This window comes from Megalopta genalis, chromosome 8 (assembly GCF_051020955.1).
Source record: "Megalopta genalis isolate 19385.01 chromosome 8, iyMegGena1_principal, whole genome shotgun sequence".
NCBI lineage: Eukaryota > Metazoa > Arthropoda > Insecta > Hymenoptera > Halictidae > Megalopta > Megalopta genalis.
This window is the reverse complement of record NC_135020.1, coordinates 17,627,074-17,645,231: the sequence shown is the minus strand read 5'-3', so window position 1 is coordinate 17,645,231 and position 18,158 is coordinate 17,627,074. Positions and strand designations below refer to the sequence as shown.

The 18,158-nt window shown below is 38.6% G+C and overlaps 3 protein-coding genes across 7 annotated transcripts; 2 read left to right on the top strand and 1 right to left on the bottom strand.

The window, feature by feature from the left end:
* The first annotated feature begins 40 nt into the window (after nucleotides 1–40).
* LOC117227657 (uncharacterized) lies at nucleotides 41–8,842 on the top strand. Of its 3 annotated transcripts, XM_076524280.1 has the most exons (9): nucleotides 41–182; nucleotides 715–939; nucleotides 1,285–1,834; nucleotides 2,353–2,824; nucleotides 4,082–4,198; nucleotides 6,273–6,362; nucleotides 6,425–6,685; nucleotides 6,907–7,075; nucleotides 7,823–8,842. In XM_076524280.1, exons 2-9 carry the CDS (start codon nucleotides 858–860, stop codon nucleotides 7,981–7,983), a joined length of 1,902 nt encoding a protein of 633 aa, XP_076380395.1. In that variant the 5' UTR covers nucleotides 41–182; nucleotides 715–857; the 3' UTR covers nucleotides 7,984–8,842. The 3 variants fall into 3 exon arrangements, with proteins under 3 accessions (XP_076380395.1, XP_076380396.1, XP_076380394.1); XM_076524281.1 differs by having other exon boundaries at nucleotides 89–939; nucleotides 1,315–1,834; XM_076524279.1 differs by having other exon boundaries at nucleotides 89–939.
* A 322-nt stretch (nucleotides 8,843–9,164) lies between these two features.
* eEF2 (eukaryotic translation elongation factor 2) lies at nucleotides 9,165–15,054 on the top strand. Of its 2 annotated transcripts, none has more exons than XM_033483099.2 (14): nucleotides 9,165–9,395; nucleotides 10,255–10,469; nucleotides 10,537–10,730; nucleotides 11,026–11,234; nucleotides 11,304–11,537; nucleotides 11,624–11,737; nucleotides 11,933–12,079; nucleotides 12,267–12,507; nucleotides 12,700–12,867; nucleotides 13,055–13,344; nucleotides 13,417–13,626; nucleotides 13,705–13,887; nucleotides 13,972–14,229; nucleotides 14,454–15,054. In XM_033483099.2, the coding sequence occupies exons 1-14, from the start codon at nucleotides 9,180–9,182 to the stop codon at nucleotides 14,520–14,522; spliced, it is 2,748 nt and encodes a 915-aa protein (XP_033338990.1). In that variant the 5' UTR covers nucleotides 9,165–9,179; the 3' UTR covers nucleotides 14,523–15,054. The 2 variants fall into 2 exon arrangements, with proteins under 2 accessions (XP_033338990.1, XP_076380393.1); XM_076524278.1 differs by lacking the exon at nucleotides 9,165–9,395 and adding an exon at nucleotides 10,024–10,041.
* Nucleotides 15,055–15,211: 157 nt separating this feature from the next.
* Nucleotides 15,212–17,954, bottom strand: LOC117227661 (protein PRRC1). 2 transcript variants are annotated; one of them, XM_033483101.2, is made up of 5 exons: nucleotides 17,718–17,954; nucleotides 16,862–17,311; nucleotides 16,115–16,217; nucleotides 15,681–16,038; nucleotides 15,212–15,607 (listed from the first exon to the last, which is right to left on the bottom strand). In XM_033483101.2, the coding sequence occupies exons 1-5, from the start codon at nucleotides 17,806–17,808 to the stop codon at nucleotides 15,494–15,496; spliced, it is 1,116 nt and encodes a 371-aa protein (XP_033338992.1). In that variant the 5' UTR covers nucleotides 17,809–17,954; the 3' UTR covers nucleotides 15,212–15,493. The 2 variants fall into 2 exon arrangements, with proteins under 2 accessions (XP_033338992.1, XP_033338993.1); XM_033483102.2 differs by having other exon boundaries at nucleotides 16,874–17,311.
* Between the last annotated feature and the right edge of the window lie 204 nt (nucleotides 17,955–18,158).

Genomic DNA, 18,158 nt, shown 5'->3' with positions numbered 1-18,158 from the left:
TCACACAGTCGACCACAATGAGAAAGGTAAAAGCTATATGTAGCCAATGGCAAGGTAAACCGAAGCTCAGTGCACCGGGTGTTTCGCTGACAAAGGCCGTACGCGTTCAAAATCGCGTTTCTTCCTCGAGCATCGCGCACAATTTAAATCATCACGATGATGTTCACCGATTGAAAACGCCGGTACGGACTTTATTCGAAATAACTCGTGCGAACTGGTCGGAAGAGAAGCGTATTCCTCACTTTTGTGACAAATGTATGCAATATTTCAATCGTATAGTGTACTTTAAAGACAAACACGTCTTATTGTTCTGCCGAAGATTCGCAGTTTCATCTGCGGACAGTTTCCCTTTCGGTATCTGTTCAGAACTGTGCGAAACGCTTCGATGTCCTGACCGTACATTAAAAACGATTAATTTCTTTTTGAACTCTTCGCGTAAAAAAAAATGATGCGAGTTAACGATTGAAAATGAATTAGAAAATAGTTTGATCGACACGATGAACAATTCAAGGGGCGCTAAATTCAGTGGGCTGTCAGCGAGGATGAACGGTTCGAGTGCAAATGTAAAATCCGGTTGTTTATCGCGGTAATCACAAATATTCGAGAATCCGAGAGGATCGCCAACACAAAGATCGATCGAAAAAAACGATGTAATCTAAGTGCGCCTGGTTAAAATCCAATCCTTCACTTTTCGTATCGTTCGTTGTACCATAGATCCGGCATTCGCGGCGATCTATTATGAAATCGTAAGTAAAGCGAAGCCTCGTTTGAAACGTGGAGCGAGCAACGTGAAATCTGCGGTCGGAAATTATTCTGCAAATTCGAAGTGACAAAATTTTCCGATCACGGCGGCTATCATGAAGTGGAAGAAAGGTTCGACAGAGTTCTTGCCGGAGAAGACGTTTTTAGTGATCAAAGACGATCTGCAAATCGTAGAGAGTAAGTAAAACAACCGATCGTTTCACTAAATCCATCGAGAGATTAGGAGCAACTGATAGGGAAAGAGAATTAATTTCATTAACCTTCGGAGATCTCGTTCAAACTTATAATTATCGTATCCGCTTTTGCATTCCTTAAGTTGGGTGTTTGAGATACTCTTCTTGGCAATAAAAGAAGGTAGGGAGGGAAACGCTACTGCTTTTTTTATTTAAAATTTTCATCATCATCCGAGATATGTTTTGCTTTTGCTACGTGTTCTCGAACCAATTTATGCCGAGCGCTGATCAATACCGTGATCGAAGCTAAGTTAGCCAGGTCGAAAGTCCAATCGTACCTTTTTCGGAGGGCAAATGAAAACTGGCGGACACGGTTTAGAAAAAGAGAAGCAACGGGGAAAATCGCAAACACCGGACACGGGCACCTGGCCGCCGAAAGTCAAGCGCGGTGCGCCTCTCTACGGGGATGTGGAGCGTCCGAAGACCGCGAACCTGGAGAAACCGAGTATCCTGGATCCGAAACTGGTCAACAAGCTCGACATGTCATTGCTGAGCAAGGAACTGCTCAGCGATTCCATGACGCGGTTCCGGCACACGAAAGCAATTAGTGGGGGAGTGTCGTCAAGGTGTCGGGGAGACGTCACCTTCGGCGGACTGCAGCAACAACAACATAGGCCACCGTCGAACGGTGTAGCGGCGACGTGGAGCAACGGTCTCGCAATCGACTCGACGCGTCTCAAGCGGCGGAGCTTCGAGCAGATCCTTGACTTGAGACTAGGCTTGGCGGAAGTGTCCGTGGAGTCACCGAGGATGCAGAAACAGGCAAGGATCACCGGCCAGGATGTCGCTACCATCAAGAAGGGCATCGACAACAGGAAACTGGACGACAACAACAACAGGTTCGTGGTGTCCTAAGCACTCTTACCCTTTAACGGGTAACTCTGAAACATCCTTGTTGACTTTTTCTTCCTGATCTTTAACCCGAGAAAGATAACCTACGTCGCAGAGGCGCCTGCGAAATAAACATATTGCTATCTAATTTTTCATAGAGGTCTAGTGATTTAAGTTTAAAATTACTTAAAATATAAAAAAATATAATATAAATGCATTTTATTTTTACAATAATGCCAAACCTTTAAAATGACTAGATTACCTTAAATAAATATCCATTGTTAGTATAAAATTGACGCCTTAGAAAAGCATGCGCCTCTGAAGCGTATGGTTATCTTTTACGTACGTTGTCATATGGTTATCTTTCTAGGGTTAACAAGGCAAATACTTTTACGATCCTTAAATCCTTTTGTACTAATCTTCCTAGAAAATATTTTCGAACCTTTTTCTTCGCGATCGATGTCGATGATCCCCTCATCAGACATGCCTAAAAGAAGCCTCGTTTTTTAATTCACTTGTTGATCAGAAACGGGATGAGCAGCCAGAAGATCTCCTCCCTCTCCATGTTGAAGAAGAGAAGTTCAAGGCCGACGATACAAAACGATTTGGAAGTGTTCATGTCCACCTCGATGAAGGGCGCGCCGGAACCGTGCAGGAGCTGCGGGAAACCGGACCAACCGGAACGTTTCCACAGCCATCCTAAGGGCACGACGTTGAAGCTGAAGGACAGCCCTACGAACTCGAAGACGAAGACGACGCTGCCGAAGACCGTTCAGAAACCGGTCGCCTTGAATTTTCGCAGCGACAGAAACAAGAACAAAGTCGAGGAAGTTGTTCAGCAGACGAAGCAGAAATCGGAGAGTCCTCGGGAACAACCCGCCCTCGGCAGACCATATTCTGCGCCCACGAAGAAAGGTCCCAGGACGATCACTTGTTACATCTGCGGACGCGAGTTTGGCACCGCCAGCTTCCCTATTCACGAACCCAGGTGTATGCAGGCAAGTCGAGCGACTGTTTAATTATCCCGAAGCTATAAAAATGCTAATTTTCTCACTTCGAGAATTTACGACGATTTAATACGAGGCACGATTACCATGTCGGGATTGATTTCTCGCGGAAACGTTTGACCAGCCACGTACGCCGGGTTACGAGAATTCACTGTTTCGATTAAATGAATAACGAGGATACCGAATAATTTAATGGCTACTATCTTCTTCGTGCTGTAAATCAAACACGAAAAGAAAAAGGGTCAGCGGGACGAAAACAATGGTTCGCGCACGGCAAATCTAATTTTACGCTGAACTTGAACGTCATTATTCATACGACTGATAATATCGGTCATGATGCATGAATATTATTGAATTCTCTTGTCTGGAAGCATGTAACGCATCAAGGTTCTTTGTGGAATCGATGCGAGTGTATACGCCTCGTGTACGTAGTTCCGTATCAGAAATGTTTCTGTGTGTGTACATGTATACGCGCATACACGTGAGTCGACACTTCGCAGCTGCTATCTATAGTTGAGCATTATCATAGGTGATCAATGCTATGTAATTTTACAGATGAGGCGTAGTTCGTATACGCTTGGTTCGATATACGACCTCACCTCCCGCATTTGTATGACATTGGTGGTACGTTTCGATCGTGATTATTATGTTATTTCATCTAGCATTCGCTCCCTACGTACCCTTCCTGTATCGACGAGGGCGTACAGCAGAAAGAATTACTGTTCCAGCGAAAACATTTCGATTACCTGAAGTGAATTTTTTGGAAACATCTTGCATTCTGACCACGGCATACGATATCATGATTCTTCTAAATTATTGAAAAATTGCAAACACAGATGTTATCGACGATTATAAAATATTAGGTTGGGAACTATGAAACGGACGTTTTTGTTTAGTCTGTGTTCATTGTAACGTGCGCTCGATATTTTTATTTATAAATGTTAAAGGTATTCTTCTTACTCATTTCGTAAAATTCTTTTCGTGTTTGTATCCCATTTTTATTTTATTTTTCTCCGAAACCAGATGGAAAGAAAACGCGATTTACATCATTCTCTCTCTCTCTCTCTCTCTCTCTCTCTCTCTCTCTCTCTCAACGCCCGCGTTTCATAATTCCCAACCTAATAGGTTTCGATGTTACCTGTCCGAGCATCGATGTCTCCAAGCGAGGTCCTCGACAAGCGACCCTTCGTATTCTTTCTGGTCTCTTTTTCTTCCAATTTATGATCGATGGCTCTCTCGTTCCCGCAGAAATGGGAACGCGAAAATAATTCCTTACCTGCGAGCCAAAAACGACCGACACCTAGAAGGCCCGATGTCGCGATCGATGATTCGGAGTGGAACACAGCAGCATGGGAAAAGAGCCAGGTACATACATTGCACTCTCAATGTCTCCGAAATCAATGAGACCAAAAAAGCCGAGCATGCTTTACGATTTTTCTTGAATATTTTAATCGAATAATTGGATTCGCGTCCGCGTCCTATTTCCATAATCGTCTGTACAGTCGAATGTGTTTCGATCGCGATGGAGTGAGTCACTCCAATAAGTCCATCGGAGACGACGAGGAACTGTTCATGATTGGCGATGATGTAACTTAATTGCTGAACGTCACGGGTGAATTCGATTACGAACAATGCATAATGGCCCGGAGCGTATGCATATTTATAAAGACCTTAGCAAACTGGTCCTATTAAAATAGCGATAAACTCTTGTCATTTACTAATTATTGCTACCTTTTTTATCGGATTATCGATTCGACGTTGTTCGTTTCCCAGCAGGCTACGAAATCGGAGAATTATACGGCGGTTTTACTACGAGATCAGGATTGCTCGAGCATAAACTTCGTTTTAATTAGAAAAGAAATGTGCGCGAACGCGGCGCGAGTCGTTAAAGCTCACCCTTACGCCGTTTGCATAAGCGGGAATACAAATTGGAATAATAAGTAGAAGCTTATGAGGTTTCTAGTTCCGCGGGGCGCGAGAGGGGGAGAGTGTGTCACGCACTATAATCCTCCAGCCCTATCGTGTTCAAGGTGCTGCCCCACATTTATCGCATACACATGCCTTCATAAGAGTGACGCTATGTTTGATCTAAAAACTGAGAGCCGCATTGCGACTCATTAAGTTCGACTTTAAAGACGAACTTGCTATCCGACTTGCAGGTTTCATTCAGCAGGTTATTCATCTTCTCCTGCCGGGGTGGAGCCAGAATATAGACGCTATTGATTTAACACCAGAACTGCCGAGCAATCGAAATGACTGGCCCGTAAATCCTTATAAAATCCATCGTGGTTGTTCGCGTTCGCGAGAGTTTCGCGCGAATAAATCACCTTATTCCGCCATTTTCGACACGGGAGATTAAGAATTTTACGATCTGTTATTCTTTTCTTCGATGTTTGAACATCGTTTGAAAGGACGCGTAAAAACGATGTACAACTTAAAGATAAGTAGAGTGAAATCTCCCTAATTGACGCTCAGATTGTGCACAAAAATGAACAATTTGGAAAGAGGTGATACGATTGTTCGTGTATAGTTACTGCTTTCGACAACTATAAAAACGAGCCACAAGACTCTTCCCAAATTGTTCATTTTTCTGTACAAGCTGAGGGCAATTAGGGAGAATTTATCTTTCAATACAAATTTCAGAGATTATATCCTGACTTTCTCTGTGCAACTAAATGAATAGAACGTTCTCATTGTATTCTAAAATTCATTACACACAAAAGAATCATAACTGACATTATTAGATACAAAAAAATTTTAGACCAAAAGAAAATCGTGCAACAAATCAGACATGCTCGTTATTTTCTGTGCACACAGTAAACAATCTTGTAAACACATTTTCTTCAGAAGATAAAATAAAACATCTGTCTGATTACACTGTCCGACACGATTTTCGATTTCTTATAGCCACTATGAAATTCTTGTAGAGCTTCACTCCCCGATCAAGGATCCGAAAACCGAATTGCTCCTCAACCGAATCATCCTCAGTGTTCGAAAAAAACGTGCTTTTGTAAAAACTCAAAATTTTCGACAAAAATGAGGTATTGCATGAAAAGTACAAACGTTATAAAGTTCTAATCACATTGAAGTACTAAAAAAAATTCAAAGTGGCGAGCCAATTCAAAACGAGCCACAAGACTCGAATAACCGTATCTCCTCTTTCCAAATTCTCCATTTTTGTGTAGAATCTGAGCGTCTATCAGGGAGAATTTTTAGTGTAAGTTCGTAGCGCGGTAAACTCTCCCTAATTGACCCTCAGCTTGTACATGCAAATGGACAATTTGGGGAGAGATGTTAACAATTATAAAAACGAACCGCAAGGCTCGAACAATCATCCCCTCTTTACCCAAATTGTCCATTTTTGTTTCCAAACTAAGGATCAATTAGGACTTAGAATTTACTGCGCTTAGTTCCAACGACAATTATTATAACCTTCCAGGCACAATTGCTGCCATGCCCGAAATGCGCAAGAACGTTCCTTCCGGAACGGCTACCAGTGCACACGAAAAGCTGCAAAGCGTCGCCCAAGGTATAGTTAAAACGGGAAAGAAACCGACAGAAAAACGATGAAAACTAATTTTGAATCTGCAGAATCCGGACACCGAGAAATCGGAAATTTCGCTGTTGGAGAAACCTGTTAACACGTTGCGTCCGGGACCGCCGACGGTCGCTTGCCAGAATTGCGGCCGAAACTTTGGCACGAAGAGTATAAAGATCCACGAGCCTCAATGCATCGAACGATCCCGTCTGGAGAACGTGAAACAATTAACCCAACCGCGAAGAAAGGATTCGCAGGCCAATACGAAGTTAGAGACCGTCAGCATGCAAGAGCTGTCGATCAGCCCTGTGGGGGTGAGTCGTCTTAGAAAAAACGCTTATATTCTCCAGTTTGCCTGAGAAATTGTCCCGATCGAATGTCCACTAAATAAATCTTTGTAGACCGAACTGTTTGTGCCAATCGAAGGATGAATTTTGTGCGACCATTTGATACTGTCAATAAAAATTTGCTGTTTGCGTCTTTCCGTGTTTTTGTCATTGCGGGGGGGTAAACAGCGGAAGACGATTGGTTCTAGGAACAACAGAAGAGGACGGTCACCTGCTACATATGTGGCAGAGACTTTGGATCGAGCAGCTTGGTTATCCATGAGCCGCAATGCTTGAGAAAGTGGCACGCGGAGAACGAAAAACTACCGCCTGATCGAAGGAGGAAAGAGCCGCAGAGACCGGAAGTGATCTATGCTCGTAAGTTTCGATGACCTTTGTCAGTTGGAGAACCTTTACCATATATTTACAGTCTACATTCTGTTCGATAGCTCATCTAAAATTTGGATAATTCTGAAAAATAAAATAAAAAATAAAATAATAAACTTATCTCAGCGGCGTACGTAAAAAGAAAAGCGTTCATTGTGCACTTAAGAATGGAGTAGATGAAGATAGTTAATCTCAGCGGAACGATTTAATTGACGTTAGAGTTGAACAACCCCGATGATCGATTCCCCGGAATAACTTTTGTTTGACACAGTTTTGGCTTGGAAACGCTAAATGCGATGCTCAGTTTTACGTTTCCTGCCTTTTCACATCTGAGCCGTAACAAATGAGTTAAACATTGGTCGCGTGGCACCGCGGTCAACCAGTGAACTTAAGGTCACCGTGATTATATCGACCAGGGGGTGGCGGTGCTGCAAACCGGAAGCGGCGGAGCCGTGCTTTATCAAGTACCTAAAACAGCCTTTAATGCATTTTATGGCAGGCTAGGGAACCCAAATGGCGATAAATGTGTACGATAACTCGATAGGGGATGTTTATTCAAATTTAGATTTCTTGAGACTGATTTATAAAAATTGGTATAAAAATGGATCTTTCTCATTTTTAAGCTTGTACTTGGGCAACGTAGACAAAGTTTTGTCAATGTTCATATGTGTGTTATACATTGTAGAAAAATGAATTTAGGCAAAAGTATACTATATTAAACGTTTGGTATGTGCGCAGGTGATCCGGAAACCGGAAATACGGTGGTGGACGTGACGGCAATGGCCGAGGCTAGTTGGAAATCACACTTAAACCAATTGATCCCCTGCAAGCATTGCGCAAGGACATTTAATCCTGATCGCGTAAGCGTCCACGAACGCAGCTGCAAAGGAAATCGCTAAAGTTACACTGCTTCAGAAATAATTCTAGCCGATTTGAAGAAAGAATTAATTTGAGACTCTGTTGATCCATGGATTGGGAATTCTTGAATTACTTTACATTGTAAGACGATTTTTTCTTCAAATCGATGGTAGGAGAATCACGTTTTAATTTTTTAACGTTACTTATATGTCGCGGGAAGAAAGAAAATATTGTATACTTCTCGTGTCGAGTATCTCGATACTCTGTTGAATACATTAATGACAGGCGCGATCTTCTACTTATAGTAAGCAATGTAAATAAATCTCTCATTATATGATTTTTTTTGTATCTTACTATAAAAACGCATTGCACAGGCGCATGTATATTGAAAAGTTACAGTCGTAATCGGTAACACTTTCTGCTTTTAAGAAAGCGAATAATTTCGTCTATTTTCTTTTTTACCAACTTTTTGATAATATTTGTATTATGTAGTTATGTAATCGTTTCATAGTCTAGTGCCTAGTTTGTAATAAATAGCTGCAACGTCCATTGCACGGGCAGAAGTGTCCTGAATATTGAGTGTTATGCAAGAAAACGCACTATTTTCATAGTGAGATGTAATTATTGCGATGAAACATAAATGATTCCTACTCTAGTTCTATGAATGAAAAATCGAAGTGAGTCTCTAATTCGTGAGTTCTAACTATAAAGTGTGTTTTTAATTGATATAGGTTTAAGAAAGAGGATGTCGTTTATTACTCAACGCAATATGCATAACGTATCGTTTGTACACGCGTTTGCCTATAACAGTAGATATAAACATGCGATTACTAAGCGTAATATTTTGTATGAGTTCATTGTTTACTATCAGAAAATAAGACATTAATATGTAGCGATAAATGTATCAGTGTCCGAAGCGATTCTTTCGTAACCATTTCCATTTTATCTTCTTCTCTTCCACCACCACCACCCTGATCTCCTTTCGAGTTAGTACATATATTCGATTGCTTTCGTTATGTTGTATCTATGAACTCGTCGATCACAATTGATGACAGGTTATAATAATAAGAGATAAGTCCTTTTCAATTTCAGTATTTTTCATCGATATCATTTGGATTGCAGAATCGAATGCAACAGTTGCCGCGATCTATGCAACTTTAAGTACATTCCTGATCGTACATCCCCGTGCATAAGAAATTTAACGGATTGCGTTTAAAATCGCAATGTCGCGTGTAAAATGCGTGCGCATATTCAGCCACGTGGTAGGGATCATGAAATTCCAATTGGTCCTGTGCACGTCACGACATACGCACGACAAGCGGCTCCCTCTGCCGTGCACGAAACGTTCGTTCGTCCCTTTCACGAAACTCGTGTTCTTTCCCAGGGAGTCCGCCATTGTTGGTGCACGTATATTTCTGACCAGGCCAACGGAAATCGGACAACATCCAAAATGGTACGTATGATCGTCGAAAAGCATTACGAACGCGTTGATCTGTACGGTATCTGGAGTGCAGAGCTGCGAATATTTTTGAAGTACCAGTGTCACCCGGGTTCGGGAAAATTGAAAACTGGCGGATTACTTGGGATTGCGCAACTCTTTTCGAGGACGAATTTCGAGGCTCGCGACGGATTTGCCGGAGCAAAGATCTCTGACCGCTCTGTGGATATTCCGCCGGGACAATCCTGAGAATTTTCCGTACGGATGGCTCAGAATTGTCGATACTCGATGTACAAATATGTTTCGTCCCCCGTTCAGGAGGCAACGTGTCATGGAGCTTTGTCGAGCTCTTGATGCGAGTCAGCATGCTTGTGAATCTTTGTGAAAAACTTTCTCGCCGATTCTTCGTGCATTGGAAACTTCACGGAGATCATCCAGCGATTTATTGTCGTATGGAAAAACACGTCGAAATTCTCTCGCACGATGTATATAGAAACCGAAGAAATCATAAAGCTTGTAGGCTTTAAGGAATTGGTCTAAGACGGACGCTGTGGGGAGAAATATGTCCACATGGGAAGCTGTTATTTCCTTTCGTTCTAAATTCTAATGTATACGCGTCCATAATATATATCAAGATTTGCGAAGCTTTATTTTCAATATGGTCAGTATCAAAATTATAAAATCTTTTTTTTTCAATTTAAACATTTTAAACTTCAGAACAATTTCGAAAGAAACAACTATTTTAATATTAAAGTTTAGACTTCGTGAATATCTTGATAGTATTGTGTGTATGATCAACTATATCTTCCATAATATTTACTGTACGATTTTATGAATATATTGTATATATTTAACAAAATGCTTTCTATTTTAGGTGAACTTCACGGTGGACGAGATACGTGCCATGATGGACAAAAAGAAGAACATCCGAAATATGTCTGTCATAGCGCACGTTGATCATGGAAAGTCAACTTTGACTGACTCCCTTGTGTCTAAGGCTGGTATTATCGCCGGTGCCAAAGCTGGAGAGACTCGATTCACAGATACGCGCAAGGATGAACAGGAACGTTGTATCACAATTAAATCCACGTAAGTTTCTTATAGGTATTTGCAAGCAGTCATTTTTCTATAACTAATAGTTAACCTATTTTTACAGCGCCATTTCTATGTATTTCGCCCTTGAGGAGAAAGATTTAGTTTTTATTGAAAACCCTGACCAAAGAGACAAGGAAGAGAAGGGTTTCTTGATCAACTTGATCGATTCCCCTGGACACGTAGATTTCTCCAGTGAAGTAACGGCTGCTCTCCGAGTAACTGATGGAGCCCTCGTGGTTGTCGATTGTGTATCTGGTAAGCATTTTATAGCTAATCTTTTTGCATTCCATGAAATTCCTTCCAGCACAAAAAGTGTTACTCTGTAGTGCATTAGCTGGTTTATCTGACTAATACACATGGACAGTGTTGATCGTGTATCAATGGAAGAAGATTAAAAGCAAATGTGTTTAAACGCTGTTGGTGGACCTCTATCTTTATGTCTTTTACCAACATGCTACAACACAATTACTACAACAAAACATTTTTCATATATCTGTATCGTTATACTTAATTTAATATTGATGTTAATGTTAATGTTGATGTTTTTAAGGTGTCTGTGTACAAACTGAGACTGTACTTCGCCAAGCCATAGCCGAGCGTATTAAGCCTGTACTGTTCATGAACAAGATGGACAGAGCTTTGTTGGAACTTCAGCTTGACAGTGAAGATCTTTATCAAACTTTCCAACGTATTGTTGAAAACGTTAACGTAATTATTGCCACATACTCTGACGATGATGGTCCCATGGGTGAAGTTCGAGTAAGTGAAGCATTTTTTTTCACTTTATGTTAAAACTTTTATTATAATATTGCTGTTTGTTGTAAATAGGTAGATCCTAGCAGAGGATCTGTTGGCTTCGGTTCTGGTCTTCACGGGTGGGCGTTCACGTTGAAACAATTCTCTGAAATGTACGCCGAGAAATTCAAAATTGACGTAGTGAAACTCATGAGAAGATTGTGGGGAGAATCGTTCTTTAACCCCAAAGCAAAGAAGTGGAGTAAACAAAGAGAATCTGATAACAAGAGATCATTTTGCATGTATGTTTTAGATCCAATTTACAAGGTAAGTACATGGTAAAAGTAGTTATTAACTTGTCTGTCAATCTTATACTATGTTTAAATTAATACTATTCTAATTTTAATGAACAGGTATTTGATAGCATTATGAACTACAAAAAGGAAGAAGCAGATACTCTGTTACAAAAATTAGGAATTGTTTTGAAACCCGAAGACAAAGACAAGGACGGTAAAGCTCTTTTGAAGGTAAGAGTTGTTAATCCGGTAATTACTATATCACTCGAATAGAAAAATATATAATGATGATTGTTCTAAATTTTCTGACACCTCTTCAGAATCTTATTGTTGAGTATATGAACAAGTACTGATAATGCATAGAAAAGAGATAATTATGTTATTTGTAATATAACGCATATATATTAATTTTTATTTAAATTTTAGGTTGTCATGAGAACATGGTTGCCAGCTGGAGAAGCTTTACTTCAGATGATTGCTATCCATTTGCCATCTCCTGTCACTGCTCAAAAGTACCGTATGGAAATGTTATATGAAGGTCCACTTGATGATGACGCTGCCATCGGTATCAAGGTATATTTCTTTTTTATCATTTTTTTTATTTCATCCACTATCAACCTTCTCACATATGATGATCTTACCACAGACCTGTACTGATATAATTGAGAGACACCAATATCTATCTGATTGCCATTTTTAACTAGATTAATTACTTACCATTGTTTATGAAATTTGTATTATATTATTTTTTTTTTTTTAGAACTGTGATCCAAATGGTCCACTCATGATGTACGTCTCAAAAATGGTACCGACTTCCGATAAGGGTCGTTTCTATGCCTTTGGTCGTGTATTCTCTGGAAAAGTTTGCACTGGTATGAAAGCACGTATCATGGGGCCCAACTTCCAACCAGGCAAAAAAGAAGATTTGTATGAAAAGGCTATTCAGCGTACAATTTTGATGATGGGTCGTTATGTGGAAGCGATTGAAGATGTGCCTTCTGGTAAGTAAAATTGTAAAGCAACATAGTACCAAATCACAAAATTTTGTAGTAGTTAACATGATGATTGTTCTCACAGACCTGTACTGAAACTTCTTGAGAGACAATAGAACGGCCAACTGACTTTGAAAATTAAGAACACAAAGGTGTTTACATTTTCTATACATAATGCTAACAATCTCTTACTTTCTCTAGGTAATATATGTGGTCTTGTTGGTGTTGATCAGTTCTTGGTAAAGACTGGTACCATTACCACGTTCAAAGAAGCACACAACATGAAAGTCATGAAGTTCTCGGTCTCACCTGTCGTGCGTGTTGCTGTTGAACCTAAGAATCCGGCTGATTTACCCAAGTTGGCTGAAGGTACGTCTACAAGATGTTTTCTTCAAAATGTGGATATCAAAATTTTGTGACAAAATGATGAAACTACACATCGAGCATTGGGTTATGAGAATTCGTGATTTTATGTAAAATCTGAAAATATAAATTTGTAGTTTTACTTACTGAATTATCTGAATATCGTTGAATAGTAAGGCATTTGTTTGTTCAGGTCTTAAACGTTTGGCGAAATCTGATCCTATGGTACAATGTATCATCGAGGAATCTGGGGAGTACATCATTGCCGGTGCTGGTGAACTTCATCTTGAAATCTGTTTGAAAGATTTGGAGGAGGATCACGCTTGCATACCCATCAAGAAATCGGACCCCGTTGTCTCTTACAGAGAAACCATTTCGGAACAATCAAATCAGATGTGTCTTTCAAAATCGCCCAACAAGCATAATCGTCTGTTCATGATGGCATGTCCCATGCCTGACGGACTTGCTGAAGATATCGATAATGTACGTTCCATTTACGTGAGGATCTAACATTAATGTATTTCTTCATTTACTTATTGTTTATAATTATTATAGGGTGAAGTGAACCCAAGAGACGATTTCAAAGTACGTGCCCGTTACTTGAGCGAGAAGTATGATTACGACGTAACTGAAGCTAGGAAGATCTGGTGCTTTGGACCTGATGGAACCGGACCCAATATCATCATTGATTGTTCGAAGGGAGTGCAGTACCTTAATGAAATTAAGGATTCCGTTGTTGCTGGATTCCAATGGGCCACGAAAGAAGTATATATTGTATTAAAGTAAATAAACCTTATGTCTTTTAAAATATTATGCTAATTAAAAATATTTGTTGTATTACAGGGTGTTCTTTCGGAAGAGAATTTGAGAGGTGTACGCTTCAATATTCACGATGTAACATTACACGCTGATGCTATTCACAGAGGTGGTGGTCAAATTATACCTACCACAAGACGTTGCCTTTACGCTTGTCTCCTCACTGCCTCTCCTCGTCTTATGGAGCCTGTTTACTTGTGTGAAATTCAGGTAAATTCTACTTTCTCATTAGACAATTTCATATAGAATAGTCTAATAATCTTGCTTATTATTTAATTGAAATGATCATTTTAGTGTCCAGAGGTTGCTGTTGGTGGTATTTACGGTGTGCTCAATCGCAGAAGAGGACACGTATTCGAAGAACAACAGGTTGCTGGTACACCCATGTTTGTAGTTAAGGCATATCTTCCAGTAAACGAGTCCTTTGGCTTTACTGCCGATTTGCGTTCTAATACCGGAGGACAAGCTTTCCCACAGTGTGTATTTGATCATTGGCAAATCTTACCTGGAAACCCAATGGAACTTAGCACCAGACCGTATCAAGTCGTGCAGGTAAATATTATTTTGAATAAATACTTTACAACCACGTTCATAACTGGTGGTAATAGTTGACATAAATACATTACCATTTTTAAACTCGTGGAAAAGAAATTGTTTTTTAGTTTCGGTAGACCAGTAGTACGTCCTGGCTTGCCTGAATAGGGAAACATACAAAAACACTTTTCTTCTCAATATTTATTTTTGATCACTAATTCAAAACAATTTTTTTCTCGCAGGAAACACGTAAGAGGAAGGGATTGAAAGAAGGTCTCCCAGACTTGAACGCATACCTTGACAAATTGTAACCATAGATTCGCGCACCATATTTAAATATCTATTTAAATATTGTAATTCAATTAATATCGCTCGAGCCGTATACAACTGCATCGGTTTATTATGAACTTTGTTTTGCGCAAAGAACCGTGAAGAAAACACACGATTATAAATATGGAAAAGGAAGATAATAAATTGTAATTATAATGAAAACTACGTATGCTAGCGCAGGGAGGAATATTTTGTACATTTATTTAACTAAGCATTGCCACGCTATTAACATCTAAGTGGCTTTATGTTTTTAGCATATCAGCATCAGATGAAGACTTAATTGTTACTTTTATTATGGCAATATTTTTTGCCAATTTCTTACATGAACGCAAAAAATAATGAGAAATTGCGATTTTTACATTGCTTTTTAACTGAAAGTAGTCTTATATTTTTATTAATGTTCTCACTCCATGGACGAATTTCAAAGTTACTGATAACAGTAAAGAAAATCACAGCAATGTACTCATATTGGAAAAAACATCAAGAAATTAAAGATGAATTTGAGAAACAGAACATCTTTATTGAATTATTTTCTTAGAAACACCCAGTAATTACTAGAATAATTTATAGTAAAAGATTGAAGTTTCATTCAAATCATAGAATTACATAATGTGTATAAATATGCATACAAGTTTGCGTATATAACATCATAATTAAATAATTAAGCACGTTCTATGTACCAAATTTATTTGCGAATATATTTCGTTTTCTTAATTTCATGGAGCTTTTGTACACATTACAAGACATAATTAAAATACACTTTGATTTATGATTAGTCATTTAGTAAATACGTCGTTGAAACAGTTAGGTTCTTGATTTAAACAATACATATCAAAATTGTTAGAATTATAGATCTAAGAAATTAGTCTTGGTATATTTATTTAAAGATCTTATAAATTAAAGAAGTTTTATTTACAAAAAACGCACGACAATGATAAATTGCGTCTAAAATTTACACAGGATCGATTGCATTCTTGTATATTCCAGCCAGTGATTGAGCTGCTAAAAGTATAATGTCCCGTTTAGCAACACCGCTAATGACATGATGCCATTCGTTCTGAGAAACCTTAAAATATATGTTTGTTACGAAAAAGGAGCCAGGTTAACTTTATATCTTCTTGCAAGACTATAAAACAAACCTGTAGATCATTTGCTATCAAACTATCAATAGTAACTGCTAATCCAGACCATTCCGGAGGATAATCTGCGGGTGTGGCTTCTTGTGCCATTGTTACCATTTCAGTTGGCACTGGCGTCATTTGCGTGAACGTATGAAATTTGAGTTTACGCTTAGGATCATCGAGCAATACCACTCCTAAATCGAACCATTTATCTTCACCAACTTCTAGTAAAAAGTTTTCCACGGCAACTATCGGTATGTCATTTGGAATGGACGGAATATTTCGCGCGGAATTAATCTTTGTTTCCGCTCCTTTTACACCGGCTACAAAACCAACTGGTTGTGCGGCAATGTTTGAACTTTCAACTGCAACACCTCTACAACATGACCAATCATTTTATCAACGACATCATGATTTGAACTTGTAATCAATATTTTTTGTTTACTACTCACGTAACTGTTGCTTTTCCAAACACTGTCTGAAAAGCTTGACGTACAGGACTTATCTTCACGTCTTTCTCAGAAGCAACTATGATCTCTACATCACCACCAGAATCTGAAATGTATATTTTTAACAGGGCCTGCATATATGAATGTACATTGACTAACATATTGCACAATCACTAAAAAATTGTTTGCATTCATACGCAGATAGTGCAGAATGTATGATCACTTCCTCGAACTTTTCTCTTCAAAGCAATAATGATATTTCTAATGGCACACTTCGATCCAGAAATATTTCACATATACTGTCATTTGTGTCACAAGATTATATCATTATTGCTACATTTCATAGCAAATTACAAAATTGATTTGCTTCCACTTCTGCACACAAACTTATTTTTTATACATGAAACTGTATCGTACACAAGACACATACTTCGAGTCAGTTTATAAATTAAACACAGATACAATATTTATTATATAAAAATCTTCAACTTTCTGTATCTTAATTGACAGGTCAGATATAGTGCAGTACAGTTCACTGAATTAAGTTTGGCTAGTAGTTTGTCCAAAAATAACTCTGCGCATATATACATCCCATCAGTTATGATGCAATAACATAATTATGTAGACACTGACACACATTCAAAGTAGGATCTCGCATGCAAAGTGTTAGTATTATCAACAAATTTATGCACAGTGTAAATTTGAAAGTTTTTTTACTTGCATGACAGGATTAGTTGCATTCTTACTTACAAATGAACTCACGCATCTGAGGGTCCAATGTTGTGATCATAGTGTTGACGCTGTTTTTTGCTTTCTCTGCAACTTTGCTTAAAACATTGCTATTCACTACAGTTTCCTTAACCCAGGAGAATAGACCACCACCAATCATTCCTAAATCTTGTATCGGGCTCTCTGCTTGCGGTGCATTTTGCACATTTTGCTGAGGCTGAGTTACAATAGGAATTGTAGTTACTTGTTGAGTTTCCTGCTGTAAAGTCTTAGTCGGAGCATTTAAAATTGATTTAGAAGATTCTTGTTTATTCTGCGCAAGAGGATTTTCTGATAATGCTGTTGCAGAATTTGAAACGAAGCTTGGCAAAGCACTAGGTGGTGGTACAGTTGATAATAAATTTCCTGCAGACGTTGATAAGCTTATTGGCATCAGCAAAGATGTAGATGATGATAAGCTGCTAAAGGAATCTGAAAATAATGGTACTTGTCATCTATAAGAATTAAGTAAGCAAATGTTCATAATGACAAATTTTTATACTTTCAACGAATTAATATTTTTCTACTCTCACAGAATAGTCGATAGTGAGCAATGAATTATTTATTGTATTACATTGCATTTCCTGATCTATGTAATCTAATGCAAATTAATTGCGACATCTTGTATATATCACGAAATATGTTTCCGAATTCTTTTTTTGTTACTTTCTTTACATCCTGTATATTTTCCAACATTATACTTTTTCTGTTATATTCGTCAATTTTTTGATATCATACATAAAATTACAAGAAATTATTTAAGTAAACGCAAGCATTTTATATGAGGAAGTAATATTTGACAGATACGCAAGTGTTTATGTTTTGCCTTCTGCCTTACCTGTCTTCACGGTTTCTCCAGATGTAGAAGAATCATCCGTCTTCCTCTCAACAAATTCGAATGTGGATTCCCCATTGGAATCGTCGGTCATTGCTGGCTAACTTATCGAAATTTTGCACGCAAGAAATCCAAAATCTATATGGTAAATTTTCTATATGCAAGTGTGTGAATGCAAACGACTCTAAGTACTTTTGACATATAGTATTACGTGCTACAGTGAGCTAACTTCGTGACGTATAGCATTGTCTGAAGATAGGAAATAATGACACGTAAAACTGTTACATATTTTATGTTATTTATGTACACTGTTATCTTTTAAGTTCTTTCCCTGTTGGTAAAGAGTAAATAATATTATGTAAAATAAAATTGTACAATAGCAATATCAAAACCATTGTATATTTTTATACTAATGTCTAGTTTGCAATCTACTTTATATGTAAC

Bases quoted from the DNA above. Each gene is read 5' to 3' on its own strand.
- eEF2 (XM_033483099.2), top strand. From the start codon at position 9,180: ATGCGTGCGCATATTCAGCCACGTGGTAGGGATCATGAAATTCCAATT. The intron at 11,738-11,932 runs GTAAGAGTTGTT...TTTAAATTTTAG, and splicing joins ACGGTAAAGCTCTTTTGAAG to GTTGTCATGAGAACATGGTT. The intron at 13,627-13,704 runs GTATATATTGTA...GTTGTATTACAG, and splicing joins TCCAATGGGCCACGAAAGAA to GGTGTTCTTTCGGAAGAGAA.
- LOC117227657 (XM_076524280.1), top strand. From the start codon at position 858: ATGAAGTGGAAGAAAGGTTCGACAGAGTTCTTGCCGGAGAAGACGTTT. The intron at 940-1,284 runs GTAAGTAAAACA...CCTTTTTCGGAG, and splicing joins CGATCTGCAAATCGTAGAGA to GGCAAATGAAAACTGGCGGA. The intron at 6,686-6,906 runs GTGAGTCGTCTT...GATTGGTTCTAG, and splicing joins TGTCGATCAGCCCTGTGGGG to GAACAACAGAAGAGGACGGT.
- LOC117227661 (XM_033483101.2), bottom strand. From the start codon at position 17,808: ATGACCGACGATTCCAATGGGGAATCCACATTCGAATTTGTTGAGAGG. The intron at 17,312-17,717 runs GTAAGGCAGAAG...CATTATTTTCAG, and splicing joins TGGAGAAACCGTGAAGACAG to ATTCCTTTAGCAGCTTATCA. The intron at 16,218-16,861 runs GTAAGTAAGAAT...TATACATTTCAG, and splicing joins TCAGATGCGTGAGTTCATTT to ATTCTGGTGGTGATGTAGAG.